Source organism: Apteryx rowi, unplaced genomic scaffold, assembly GCF_003343035.1.
Source record: "Apteryx rowi isolate R43461 unplaced genomic scaffold, aptRow1 scaffold_172, whole genome shotgun sequence".
Lineage (NCBI taxonomy): Eukaryota > Metazoa > Chordata > Aves > Apterygiformes > Apterygidae > Apteryx > Apteryx rowi.
Genome location: NW_020447997.1, coordinates 177,491 through 193,062, shown reverse-complemented (window position 1 = coordinate 193,062; position 15,572 = coordinate 177,491). Strand labels below are relative to the sequence as shown.

The 15,572-nt window shown below is 34.9% G+C and overlaps 1 protein-coding gene across 2 annotated transcripts in view; it reads right to left on the bottom strand.

Moving 5' to 3' along the window:
* Positions 1–15,572, bottom strand: part of UNC13C (unc-13 homolog C) — a 214,103-nt gene that overhangs the window by 120,406 nt on the left and 78,125 nt on the right. For both annotated transcript variants that reach the window (XM_026060864.1, XM_026060863.1), the window contains 3 exons: positions 9,405–9,574; positions 7,241–7,356; positions 5,571–5,734 (listed from right to left, as the gene is read on the bottom strand). In XM_026060864.1, the coding sequence (XP_025916649.1) occupies positions 5,571–5,734; positions 7,241–7,356; positions 9,405–9,574 (450 nt within the window). The remainder of the gene's footprint in view (positions 1–5,570; positions 5,735–7,240; positions 7,357–9,404; positions 9,575–15,572) is intronic.

The window sequence follows — 15,572 nt, the reverse complement described above, 5'->3', positions numbered from 1 at the left end:
GAAGGCGGATCCTTAGAGTGATTAAGAAAGTATTAATTTAAAAGGTAAGATATGTGGACTGAAACTGGTTGTTTTATTCTTGAGTTGAGATCACTATCCAAATGGTAGGCGTCTTCTATCCCTAGAAAGGCAGCCCAACAGATCTAAGACTGGAATGGATACTTAATTCCTATGGAAACATATGTGCTATCCATCACTACACCCATTACAAGCTCAGTCAATAAACTGACTTGGAATCTTACACTGACAAGAAATGGGAACCTCTACAAATTCTCCTCTGACAAGATCAACACCAAGTTATAGTCTTTTATATTGTTAATATATGACTTTATAGTGTCAATGACATAATTTGGTGTGACCCCTCACTGTATTAATTTTACGTTAGGATAATTTAAGCTGATTGATGTAATTTAGTTATGTGCTTATTTAGATTACTACACTGTTTCAGCTCTAATTGGTTAGTGAAACTGATGATAAATTAACTGTGTCAAGTTATGTGAATTTTTGCTTCTCTGCCTCATCTAAAAAATCTATACAGTTCACAGAACTGATTAAGTTTATCAGTTGCAATACGGGTCATGACTCAAATCTGCAACCACTTGCATTGCTTCTGCTTGCTAATTAAGAAGTCAAAATAAAAACAAGAAAACTTCCTTCTTTGCCTTTGTAGATCTCCAAAACCAGCAATCAATACCATGAGTAATAACTAACACTTTCTAATGGGCACATGATGTCACAGCAACTATTGCCAAGAGTCTCACATTTTTTAAGAGTAATATTTCATGGTTCAAACTACAGTCACTCAGCACATCTAAACCCAGGGTTGCTGGCTTTATTTTGCCACTTTCTTACAATGCAAGTTCACAACCAACATGTAGTGCCTGTAATTCTTCTAATCTTCCTGCTAGCATGAATCAGCACAGAGACTATAGCATAGAAAACAAGGTTAATTAATGTGCACTATTAAGTAAGCCAAAGCTATCAATGAAAATTACCTTAATGGGTGATTTGTGTGCTTTTTGCAATGCAGCCACATTAATTGAAGAAGAGCAGGAGAACAAGATGGCATATCCAATGACAGTTAACCTGCTGGAATGAGAACTATGTTTTTGAGTTAGAAGCATTAGGTTCTACCTGTGCTGACTCTTGCCGGCAAGATGAGCAAGATGAGAAGATCATAACAGAGCTTTTATTTCACTTGACTCCACTACAGAGTAAGTCCAGGATGCCGATGTTACATATAATTTCAGTGCCTAGTCTGTTTCAATATGCTGTTTCAATACATGCCCTGCTTTTTGTCTTCTTAAGGGAAATGAATTAGGTTGAAAGAGGAACAAGAGAAACAAAATTATTTTGTATTGCTGGTGGACAGATGGCTTAATACAAGTATGTAATAAGCCTTCCTTCTGCTGTGACTCCTGTAAGCCATTGAATTTACAGCATAAATCACCATTCACCACTGCAGTCCTCAAAATAAAGGACATTTGAATCACTGAGCTGTTCTGCCACTTTCTTTAATCTGTTTTTGGTCAAACCTTCCCCCCCCTCCCCTTTCTACCACACATATGTGCATTCACTTCTGGGCATATATGCGAATCATTCATGTAACTAACACTGTCTAGTTGACTGCTATCCATCACAAAAAATTCTCTAGTCAGCTCACATAAGAATGGCTATAATTGTCTTTTATCTCTTTTTCCAATATAGACACCATGAGGAGTGGAGGAATACAATAGCTGTAAAAAAGAAGAGTGGATTATGGAATCTCTGTGGTCAAGTCTTTTCAAACAGCCACAGTTACTCCAGGATAAGCAGCCTTTTTGTTTTATTTTGTTGTTAGGTTTTGGTGGGAGGGTCAAAGGCTGAGTTTCTGTTCATGTGAATTCCGTGGTTACTTACTCACAAGCTGGTTACTTGCAAGCAGATTTCCTTGCTTACTTGAAGCTGGGCAGCTGGAATCTGTATCTTGAAATGAGTGTAAACAGCCCTACTAAGTGGGCATCATTTAGGGAAGAACTGTCTATGTTTCAGTCTCATAAAAATGTGGATGTTTCTGTCTCTAAAGTCTTGGTAGACTGAGTGTACAGTCACACCTGATTTTGTTCTCTTTACAAGTTTAATGAAAAAAATCTTACTGTAGAACAATGATCAATGTGGATTAGCGATCACCCATGTGAGGTCTTTTGGGTAGATATGTATATTCCAGCCACTCTTCAGTTGTGCACAGGTAATCACCTGCTTATCTAGAATTAAACACTGATCAAATCATCACATGATTTGAACCACAGAAAATGCAGACTTTCTTTGTTGAGGCTGGTTAAGAGAGAAAAAGAGCTTTATGTTTCCAGGATTTTCAGTTGGTCACCCATTGGACTGATTTGCCTTAAAGTGGTCTGGCACTGAAATAATAAACTGATCTAAATTCTTGTTTATCTTTGCCAAGCTGCCATGATTGCAATCGATGCATATACTTAGTGCCTTGGGAAAAACAGGATTATCCTTTTGAAAATATAATTTCTGTGCTCTGAAGGAATGGATATAAATAAATAAATACTAATTTGAGAGACATCAACAAATCGTCAGGGTCTACTGGAAGGATCATAGATGAGACAGCCACCAGGACGAACTTGAAATGATAGATGAATAAGATTATTCATTATCACAGCAGAACAGAATGCCAAGTTGTTCTAGGTAGTATTATTTTAGGAAGGCTTGTTTAACTTTATGTTGTATTCAGAAATGCAGAGTGGCATATGCCCCTACTCCAGCATATGCTGCCTACCCATACCGAGAAGGGTCAAGCCCTTCTAACATTAAGTGGTGCTGAAATATTATACAATAGATGTTTTTAAACTGCAGATAGATGTGAATTTTAAAAATTGCAATCAGACAAAAAGAGCAGCTCATTAGCAAAACCCTAAAACTCACACAAATTTAAGAGAGTGTACAAGAAGCATGTGGATGCTCTCCGGGACCTGGGCAATTGCCTATGAAAGCACAGTTACTTGTGCGTTAATAGCTACAAACATTTTAATTTACAGTGTTACCATGAGACATGGAATAGAAATGTTCTGCAACTAGATATCTGAGCAAAAAACACTCACACAGTGTTCCTTTGGGCCAATTGATTACATTCAAATTCTCTCTCTGTTCTGTATTAGAAAATTGCTTTTCTTTTCATAGGAAGACATCATTACCACATGGGATCTGATCATTCAATCTTCCAAATCAAAAAGCTGTAAATTTTCTCCTAATTCTTAAAGGTGTTCCAGGAGGAAGACATGATTTCATAAACACAATTAAAGCCAACTGATAACAGTCCAAAAGAAAACTCCCCAGGACAGATCTACAATGTCTTCACTACTCTTCTCCCTACAGTCTGAATGCACTTACTGAGAGACGTGTCTGCAGATGAATAAGCAAAACAATATATATCAAACAGCTCCTTTCTTATTCAAATATTTTATACATTAATTAAGATCATGTTTGCTAGTGATTTTTATTCCCAGCTAACTTGAGCAAGAAATATGTGGCTTACCCCTGAAATACGGATTGCTCATTATCAACATGCAACATTTTAAAATGCAAACAGACATGAGTATGGGGGCAATGAAACCTTAGCCTTGGTTTCCTGTGTAAATTACTTGTGACTACCAATATCGAATTCACTTTCCTACTGCACTTGCTTTCAATTTGTAGTCATCAACAGTAAGGGAATTTGATGTAAAAGGTACAGAAGAAAGCAAGAACAAAAAGAAGGCAAGCCAACATATCTCATTTAGTTTAAAATGAATTAATTAGAATTTTTGAGTATAGATTCCTGAAAAATGCATTACAGTATTTGCCCAGCTGCATGTTAGATGTTCAGACAATATTTACTTTCTTTTCATGAATATACATATGCTGTTATTTATCAATATAAAATTAAAGCGTCATCTTTATACGAAAATGTAACTTGTCCATTTCTAACTCCATTGAATGAAAAAACTCAGATCTCAATTATATTGCTATTTTCACAATGTGGACTTTTGCTACACTCAAATTTAAAAAATCAGTTTTAAACATTCTCTAGAAAAAATCCAGTACTCTGAAATTTTCCAATAATTTTTCACACAATCACCAAGAGATGAAACTGAAGAAAATTCAAAGACATTTTCCAGCTGAGATTCTCCATGAGAAGTACAGCCACACTATATTGAAATAACATACCACTCAGGGCACAGTTAAGAGGAAAACTGATACTAAATCAGTCCTGCTTTATTTCTTAAGCAAAAGAGTAAGAACAACCCTCCTTTGACATTAATAGCTCTTAAGAATTCACCTCACTTAAGACCCTGAATTAATTTGAGAATAGACAGCAGGAACTACTCTATTGCTTTAGAGATTAACATCTTGGTAAAACTGGCATACCACTTTAAACTATTTTGAGTTTATTATTTTTATTAAGTTACAGGATTAGAATACTATGCTAGTTAATAGGTAATATATTTTAATCAAGACGTAGAGATATACACAGTGAATTGGAAGCTAAACAAGAAAAAACAAACACTAGCAGTTAAAGGATAGGAAATTAGAAATTCCAAGTTCTATTCATGAAACTCAATGCATAAGTTTCTCCATATGTAGTATGGATATACAATAACACAAGGGAACTATCAAACTTAATTAATTCTTCTGTGCAATGTTACTTTAGGTCCTTTAGGAAGAGCACTGAACAAGTATATTTAACAAATATACCCTTCTACCTTTCTAGAAGATATACAACACAATAATTCACAATGAGCTGCATAAAGTGAAAGACATGCTCATTGCAATAACAGATGGTGTCATTATATCCTGCAATAAAAAAACCTTTGGTGTTTATGTGCCTTCATGCTATATGAGAAGATAATTTGTTTTTAGGATGTGTTGTAAAAAAACAGAGGAAACAAGATACATGTTCTGATTAAAAATTCCATAACATCAGCTTTCTATAGTGACAGTGAACTCAGCTGGATTCCTTTGCTTTCCTAAGGGTGCAACAGGAGCAGAATATAGTCCTCCTCATGGGCAAACTTTTCACTGGTCAAACTAAGAGTACATGACTGGCTCTTGTATCCCCAGGCCCCTAAACCCTGTGGTAGTATCTTCTAAAGTGATCAGACAGATACTTCAATATCAACGATGTAGTAACAGGTTCCAATACCATTAAAAATGGTTTATTTACATGTACTATGGAAGGTTACTAGAGCCTTTGCTAGTGTCCTATAAATATTTCCGTTTGTGAAACTGTGGTCTAGTGTATGATCTCAACCTCAGCTAGAACAGTGGAAGTCTTTCCAATCCTTGCCACATATCACTATCATAAGGATTAAGAAATGCATTAGCGGTAATACCAATAACAGCTAACAAAACGCTTATAAGATGCTGAATGCCATTGCGGCTGAGAATATCAGAGGGACACAAAAGCAAACAAGAATTTTAAATCAGGAATGGGAGTGAAACAGAAAATAAAAGCATGAAAACTTGGAACTCGTCACTTCTCTCAACCATATTCTTGACAGTAAAAAAACAGACATGATAATACTTACGTCATAGCTTGATAAATATATTCAATTCCATAACGCATTGCAAATTCATCTACAATTTCTTGTGCAGCATCATCAAAGTATACCTTCCAGGCTTCATCACCTCTCACTTCAGGGATTTTTACAACACCATTAGATTTAACTTCCGTCAAGTAATGGAACAGATTCTAGATGTAAGAAATTTTTCAAACAGGAATTTTCAACTTTTAAGTGGCATTCTGAAAGTATATTCTATATAGTAGCCCTCAATACGTTCATTAATTTCAAATTTTGTTTATTTTTCTGAAGACTAGAACCAACCACTCATCATTTGACAGATGAAAAACCCAAGGCTTTAAACACTTTTTTTTTTTTAAATAGAGCTCTGCCAGTGCAGTTTTGTGATTCAGCACTTTATCTATCTCCTTGACATAAGGGTACTTCAGCTAACCAGCACAGAGAGACTGCAACATAAAACAGCGCAGAAACTTTCTCTTCTGTCTTATATGCCCTTGCTAATGAATGAAATCATGATGTTATAAATGCTCACTGAATAGTCCTTCAACTTGAATTGGATCTGTGACCAATAAATTTCAAATTCATGATTTAAAAACTGTAAGTTACAGGAAAACTACTAGAAATATTGCAGTAGGCTCTCAAATAATGAAAGTCGTATTACAAAGTTTAGGTTTAGCAGCCTTCAAACCAAACCTAGTGTTTAATTTGAAAGTAATGGCATAGAATGCTTCTCGGATTAACTAGCTCCATACATATTTACAAACTGGGCAATGAACTTTATTTCTACCTGTTTTCAGTGACAAAAGGAAACTGGCAAATAATTTCAATTGGCTAATTAGTCCTGTAAATATTGATTGGATGATCCTAAAGCCATAGGATTTTACTATTTATTGTAAGCGTCCTGATCACAACCTTTACAATATCAGGTCAAATAGCATATTTGAGCACAAATGGCCTCAACATTCAAGTTTACAAAATTTGACCACTGAGCATAATTTTGCGGATACATGCTAGTACTGAACTTTCAGCAACGTAATTATTATCTACCAGTTTTCCAAAAGTACTTGTATATTTGGAATAAAACTTCAATGTGTATCACTGTTTGAGGGAAGAGGAATTAAATACCAAGAAAATCTTTTGAAAGACACACTCAGGTTTATTACTCATGATTTTTTTAATTGCTGACAAAAGCAAACCAGATGATAGGAGATCTAATTTTTATATGTCTGTGCTTCTCCTCATTTTTCTCTCTCTCTTCACTATATGGATTACTGTATGAGGAAAGAGCTCATCTTCAGTTAATAGCTATACTTCTGAAATATACAGAAATGGCAATATCTTCTTAATATTAGCAAGCATGTACGGAGCATCGAAATGCTGAAAGAAAAACTACAGGCACAGGACTTAAAAAGCTCACTCCGTCTTCTCTTTTCTTCTAACTCCTTTTGACAGGAACAATCTATTGGTATTACACCATTCCCTCTTTCTTTGACTCTGAACATTGGTATGCTATCAGAGATGCAAAGTGGGAAATCTAAAATAAATTTGGCCTGAAAAAATATGCCACAGCAAAACTATTTTTATTACTGTTCTAATTTTTTCCAGGCTTTTGTTCTTATCTATATAACAACTGAATAGTAATTTGTTTATAGCATGTCTTAACTTCTCCAACATACCTCGTGTAAACAGGTGTACTGCACATGGTAGGGAGCAACTTTCTCCTCTCCTTTTATTTCAACATTGATTTTCAATCTAATGGCACCAGAGACAGCTGATTTATCTGTCCGCTTTTCTGAAGAGCAGAAAAATAACATATTAGTAACTACCAAGAATACATTTATGTCATGTGAAAAGCTTCCATAATCATTCTAGATCAGTAAGAATGGTTTTTAAAGCCAGAAAGTCCAGCTGCTGAGTACAAGAGAAATTTTTTTAATACCTCACATGGCCATGAAGCAGAATATTTAGTTATGAAGTAAAGAATCTTTCTCACTGTATATCCCAAATTCAAAACAGGTTGCACACAACTTTATGCAACACTTTTCCCTTTATAATAAAAATTACTTCAATTTTCTATTTGGTATCTATACTAATCATTATTATTTTCATTACCGACATTTTCCTTTAGTTATGATGACATTAGCAACAGCCTGAATCCCTATGTCTGACAGAAACTCAGAATGTTTTTAGCAAAACTTGATTCTAGAGCTGAGCTGAATCTTACAGAAGAACTGGAGAACTCTGTTCTAAGGTTTCTGTATTAGCCTGTTAGTTGCTGTCATTCCTTGTGAAGGTTACTGATGTTCTTTGATTCCAACTTTTATTTTTCCTTTACATTCAAGCAGGATAATCTGAGTCAACAGGTATTATAATTTTTGTAATTCCTTTGCAAAGTGCTGTGATGTGAATTGTGAATGAACAGTATAATTAATCAGAATTATCATTTTACAGATCTGATTTATTTCTTTCTGAGTATTTCACTCCTCTTTCCTCCATGTGACGTGACATATTGTATTTGGGTCAATATGTGTATGTATCATAATAAAACACACCATTCTTTTTAAAACATAAAATTATCATGAGCTATTTACCAATATTTATTTTTTAGATTCTGGTTCAAAGGTTTTCATTCTAGATTTTTTTTCATTTGCAGAGCATATGAATTTTCAGTATTAAATTATCATTAAACTGCTTCCAACCAAATCAGCTCACCGACATTAAAAAAAAAATTCATTTCATAATGATTTATGTCAGTATTTATATCACTTTAACCCACTGAAATATTTTAAGGAATAAGATAACTTGGTCATTATCATTCTGAGTTTCATTTCTAAAAATCCTCATTATAACTAGGAAACAGAACATGGTTTTCTTTCCTTTTTTAATAAGAAATCAATACTTCCCTAACACATATAGTACAATAGCCAATGAAACACTAGACAGGGAAACAAAGACTTGTTGCCCAGGAAACAAATGCTTTACAATTTCAGAAAATTATATTACATAATTCACCTGAAATGTTTTATAGAGCATGCAACCTAGATAAAAATGTTACTATTGAATTTTTATTACTAAATACAGGAGATTAACTTTCAAAGGGCTACTCCAGAACATTTAGTGCACACAAACAGATTTTCAGAATGAAAGAAAAGTTGTAGGCTTAGATTTAGATTTAAAGAAAAGTATTCTGCGACATATTTTTATTGAGTTAATTTTGGTTCAAAGAGCAATGCTTCTTAAGACTTGACCAGACAGGAAAGTCCAGTCATTATGGACGAGAGCACTTTGAGCTTCAGCAGACTGCCTTCAATTTATGACTGTACATCTAAACACATTTCACCTGTATAGAACAGAAAACTCAGTCTAACAAATTTCATGAAGATCTACAAATGTAAAAGCAGTGCAAAACAGATGATGAGGCCCAGAATGATGTATAAATAATTAAAAAATGGGTGATATATGAACGCACACAATAAAGCAAAGTATTTGCTAGATCTTTCCAGGTATCCTTGAAGGTCTATTTCCCATAGAATGCTAGTGTGAATCAACTAGTCTGAAGTGTTGGGTTTTCTTACATAATTTTTGAGTTAAAACTAAATATTTGTCTTTGATATTGTTGTGACTAGTCTAGTCTGTAATTGTAATAAAACTGGATGAAAAGTAAGTAAATATCTTTCATTTGCTAATCAACTTGTAACATTTAAAATTTAAAAAACTGAACAGGTTTACTTTGACAGTTTATTATATTGGTATAAGAGCTACCTATTTTGAAATCCCAACTCCACAGATGTTGAGGTTCTACCTAAATTTGTTTTAAAAAAAAATCAACATGAATCATACCTAAATTATACCATACGTCCATTTCTCCACTCAGTGTTCTTACTTCAATGATTGTTTGCCCGAGGAAGTCATCTGATTCCTTTTTGAAGTGTTGTTTTACTCTGGATTTGATATCATCATCTTCATCCCAGACTCTCACTTTTATTCTATCTGTAGAGTTATGGCATTCACTGTAAAAATAATAATAAAATACAAACTATGAGTCATGCATAAGCTATGTACAACTGTACTGCTGTTTAATTCATGCTCCTTGATTTCAGTACCCTTGCTTAACTGCTTCAAGTGTCAGAATACCAACACTTGCAACACTCAGTGGAATAGAAGGCAATACCGTGTCAACAGGAATAAGACTAGAATTACTATACATAAGAGAAAGTACAGAAATTAACATGATTGAATTATATATACATATGGATTGTATTTAGGAGTATCACGAACTTCTCATTGAAAGCATAAGTTAATTTATAACATGCACTTCCCTATGCTATTAACAAGTATCTTAGAAAATATATAATCAGATCAGGTTTATTTATTTAGGAATGTTATATAGTACATAGAGTAGACCACATAAAAGTAGTAGCCCATAAAAACTGTTAAAACACAAGATCTGAAAAAATTTTAAAGAATATTTCCACTATGTGGCAGGAAGTTTTTAAATGGGCAATGACAGAACCCAACAAGTATGCATGAAGCTCACAGTAAGGCAAGGCAGGCAAAGAAACCTAGGGAAATAAGTAGCTTCTCTCTTTAAAAGATATGTCACTTTTCTCCAAGTCCTCCCTTTCTCTGGTGAGGAGAAGGAACAATAACAGACTGCCGAGTATTAAAAAATTCCTTGCAAATTTAAGTGGCTCCTTAAATTATGAGTTGAGTGGATTTGAGGAAGTATTGGACTTATGAGAGAGGGAGATGGCTTCAGTCTCCTGAGTTCCCAGTGGAGAAAAGTTTCTGCCCCAATTTCCTTGCTTTATATATTTTCACAGAAATGGCAATGAAACTCATTGCTATTTTTTATTCCTACAGGCACTATAAGGAAAGTCTACTGTTGCTTGGTGTTGACTTTTGATGACATCATTGGCGCATCTGAAAACTAACTACAGAAATCTTTAGTAGCAAAAAATTTTCTGATAACATTTAATGGGTGGTACAGACCTGGCATCAGTTACAAGCATTGATGCACTAATGCTATTACATCTGTACTGATACTTTTTATTTCCATTCAGTAACACTACAAAAATATTTTATATGTTACCAATTTCTAGTTATTGATTCTAGTTATCTAGTTAAATATGGCTCCTTAGTGTAGCAGCAGTGTTTCATCTTCAGCATAGTCCTAGACTAGATTAGGAGTTTGGACCTGAATTCTATTCTAAGCACTATCACTGCTTAGTGATCTGTCTCGGTATTTCCAGAGTTAAAATGGTAATACTATTACTTATCTCCCAACTGGCACCCCTCAGGGGTTCTAAGAATTAATTAGCAGTGGTAATGGGCTTTGAAAGTATAAAGCACTTTAAATGTTACTGTTGCTGACAGGGCCAATCAGCCACTAAAAATGGCATGCACATCTTTTACTCTGCCTCACTGCTACATCACTCAGTATCACAGAAATGCTCGTGCCTGTCCATATTCCAAATTTTTAACATTGCAGATATCTAATTAAAATACACACTGTTCTGTTATTAGCAAAACTAGTGAAATCTGATTTCCTTTTGTCTTATGGCTGGTTTCCCTGATATCTAACAAACAGTAATCACAGAATGAATCTTCTCTCACAACTGGGATTTTCATAAATTAGCCCTTCATACAGACTCCCTGGTGTCTATTATAAGGGTGAGCTCATAGTGAGGGCACTACTAGGATCTCATCTCTTTCTGACCACCAATTTTCACAGAACATGGCGGACACAGTACTAAGCACTCTGTGAAATTGCTCTGGCAGACCACAAAATTCAAAAGCTATTGGCAAGGACATATAAAAGACAGGCACACAGAGACAGATGGATCAAATAAACATCTTCACCTTAAGAAGCTAGGCTAAACCCAGAAAATTTATTTTCCTAATGTGCAGCCCTGAATTACTGCTTAACATCGCCAGAGTCCTGAATTGCATTTAGCTATGCAGCCAATAGAAATATTAAACAGAGAATTTCTACAGTGGTATAAGGAGATCCATCACTGGTGAGGCATTTACGTGACCCTCATCACCATACCTGTGCTATTAGTACAAATCTTGTTCCTGCTTTGCTTCTTGGGGAGATGCTGCACAGAACTTGTTAAATGGTAATGCAGTACAAATAATGTATCTTATTCTCTTGAGACAACATGAACTTCCCTCTGACATACACTTAGCTGATTAAGGAATATTTGTTCAGATGGTCAGAACCACTGCTCTTTTCCTTAATATCCTCCTTTGTTCCTCCCACATCTTTTTCTCCTTTAATCTCAAGTCAGTGAGACATGGTGATACCCATCGCTATCCATGGGTTTACTAACATGTTCATCATGTCTAAACCTTTAGGGTTGAGTCAGCTCTGCTTCTACACATTTGTAATGCTTCCACGCAAACCCCTCAAACTGGTATAGACTTATGCAAGAAAGGACAAGGTGGACGAATATTGATTTCTACAGGGCTGTTTAGAGGCAGGGAGACTGCAGGGAGATTCACAATTAAGGTTACAGAGCTGTCTCTACACGATTCTACTTAGCTGCCCAGCCTCTCATAAAGAGCACTACATAATGAGCTGCACACTTGCTTTAGTCACTGTGGTTAACATCTGTGCAAAAGCTTTGCAGCTTTACAAAGATCATGGGGTGGGATTCCCAGTTCTACTTATATTGTCCAGGGAAATCAAGGCAAAGATAACATATGCCGCTTTCAAAGTGTTCCTCTTCTAGCCATTCCCCTTTATATGCTCGGTAAGAAGACAGAAATGTGGACTAATGCATAATACCGGAAGGTGAGAAGTGAATTGTTCTTTAGTAAACAGAGGTTCAAGCTTCTGAAAGCTAAAAAAGCGGCAGTATATTCAGACAGGCTAAATAGTACAGATCATTTCAATAATTTATCAACTATTTGATGATGCTACAGCACTTCTGCATTTACAGAATGCTGCACAGACATGAATGAATCCTCACAGTATTGCTGCTTTTATTCTAATGGCTAGAACAATAAAAAAAAGCAATAATAAATTATCTTTATTATAATACCCGCATGCAAACTTCATATTAGCTGCATTGCCTCAACCTGACTGTACTCCTTATCTAAGAGATTTGCACTCAGTCTTAAAATAACAAGTAACTGATATTATTCTATCTTCGGTAAAGAAATAATTGCTAAAGAATGAAGAAGCTGGTAGACAATGTACAAACACTAAACTTTCATTCTGTTGAAAAATCCGTACATTGCTCATAACAGCATGCTTATCTTGTAGTCTTTAGTAAAACCTTTCATATCCTCCAACAAATTTGTATACTCTAAAGAGCCAGGCTAGACTGAGTTTTTTTTTTCCTCTGTGCTAAGCAGTGATGTTTATGCAACTGAAAGAAAATTCATTTTGCTGTGCAACACCTACATATTCTTGTTACTGTACAAGGCAATCAAATGTACTATCTCTTGGCAAAATTCTGGAGTCAGCAGACAAATTTAGACTGTGGCTGAGACATACAGAAAATAAGTCTAACAGTTAAACCTTTACTATACCTCTGCCGGCTCACCTCCAGTTTTGCACTTTTTGTAGCTTATCAATTTGTTTTTGCTTCCTAAATTGACATTTAGCCAGTCACTCCACAAATGAGTAAAAATCAAACATACATTGCTTTTAACCAAAGCTCCAAAGAAGTGGAACAAAATCTCTCCCATCATAAAAGATAGAGGCAAGCTTGTTTACAGCTAGTATTGCATTCCTTGAGCACTCAGCAACTTATTCAAGTGAATATCCTCAGGTAGTATGCTTTATCATTTTTATTATCGATTATTAAAAATATATATATCATGTAGTAGAAATGAGCTTATTTGCAAGTCTTTAAAAAAATCAGTGGAGACTAGTCTGAAGAAGGTTTCACTTATTAGACTGCTCTTTCACAATTCATTCTTCTAACTGGTACCAATTGCTTCTAAACACTGCATCAAGTCACTTACTTGAAAGCTGTTAATGTAAAAAGCCTGAGGGTACAATATTATTATTATATTGGCAACAGATTAGTACGTCATTTATCTGAGAGTCACTTATATGCACACATACTCAAGAAAAACAGATAAAATATAAACTGCTTAATATAATTATTTTAATTTCTTACCAATATGAGCACTGTTACATTAGAAACTACTCCAGAGTTCCAAATGGCTTAATTGTCCTTGTCTCCAGCAGTCCTAGTCTTGTCTCAGTCTTGCTTCAATGTATTTATTTATTTAAATAGCTCATCTGCAAATCAATGTGGAGTAGTTTTCCCCTCTGCCTTCTGATAGTCAGACAAAAGTTCACATCTAAGTCCACTGCCACTGCAGTTTCTGTAGCAGAACTCAGACCTTATAATTTGCTTCTATAATCTCTTATTATTTAAAACAAGTAAGATTCTGAGTCTTGGTTCATTTTAAAATTTGGTATGAAAAATATTTGCAGGCAAAAACAAAATAAGGATAAACCCGAATTATAGTTAAAATCTAACTGTGTAATGATGATTAATCCAAAGGACGAGAAAGAGAATAGAAATACCAGTGTCTGATAGCTAAGGAACTGTCATCCTTTTCTTTAATTTTTTTTCTCAAATATCTAGTATAATTTTATTTTATGCTCTTTCACAGGCTGCTTTAGGGTTTTAATACAGATTTTTTAATAGAATGGGAAGTGAATGAATATGGTCAGGGTGCTGAGGAAGGAAGAATGGATTTTTATGATGATGATCTGTGCATATGGCTTGAAAGGAATTAATCAAATCTGTGATCTTTTACCTCACCAACAAGACAATTAGCTAATACATGTTTAGCTGAACGTGGAGCATGATAAGAACATGATTACAACTAGATACCATCTCCCAGTTGATGGGTGACAGTCTGCTAAATTGCAAATTTGCCCATGTCCTAAGACAAAGTGCAAATTTTAGCTGTGATGACACTCAGGTTTTTAAGAGAGATTCAAAAGAGAGACAAGTACTTAAACATTCTATCAATAATCACTTCCCTCTATCCTCTACCATTTTCAAAAGGCACTGAAAAATTCAATAGCAGAATTCAGGGTGAGTTTTCATACATGGAAATCAGTGTTGATTATATATCCTTTTAATGCTGACAAACCAAACCACTGGTGGTAAACTTGCTAGTGTCCAGTGGTAGATGAGAGTACTCAGATAGATTTTCTAAGATAATTAAGAGCTGAAATCAAGTTCACTCCTTTTTTTCCCTCTTGTGAAAACACACAAACAGAATCATACTGGTTCCTTATTTTAAATACACACATTCCTTATTTTTAATACACATGTCTCAAAGGAAATAGTTATTACTAATAAGTTTTTATAAAATGAATGCTAGAACTTCTTAGCAGTAGGCAGCTAGTGGTAGAAAAACTGTTGCCTTGAAGAGCTTGTACTCTCATGGGAAACTTTTCAGCGCCACAGGTAACTCCCAGGTTCTTTTAAAAAGCAATGCTCAAAAGTGACAGAATAGACCAAAAAACTAAAAAAAAAGGAAGCATTATTCTATTCTTCCTCCCATTTTACAGATGAGATAACAAATCACAGACAGATTAAGTTACTCTTCAGGTACCTTCCTTATTTCTTTCTCATAGGGCCCATTCCTCCTTTTCAAACATATTTAGCTATTTTTATTCTTCTGAAGCACCAACATGGACTTTTATTCCCAACATTGTCTATCAAAAAATAGCAAAGAATTGTGAGAAGAATTTCTTCCATAAATATTCTCCCTCTTCTTCAGTCAGGCTTTCCAAGACCAAATAATATTCATCTACATAACTTGCTAGATGTCACTTGAAATATCAAACCCAGACTTGGGTTGGCTATCAAACACAACTTGCCAGAGTTCCAGAGAAGTCACTCCAGTTGTTGATGGATAAACCTGAAGATCTGACACACACTTTTCATTTCTTTCTAATAGACTACTTTGGCTGAAGACTGCCAGCCTGCCCCCCACTTGCTGAAGGATCACTGTGGTCTT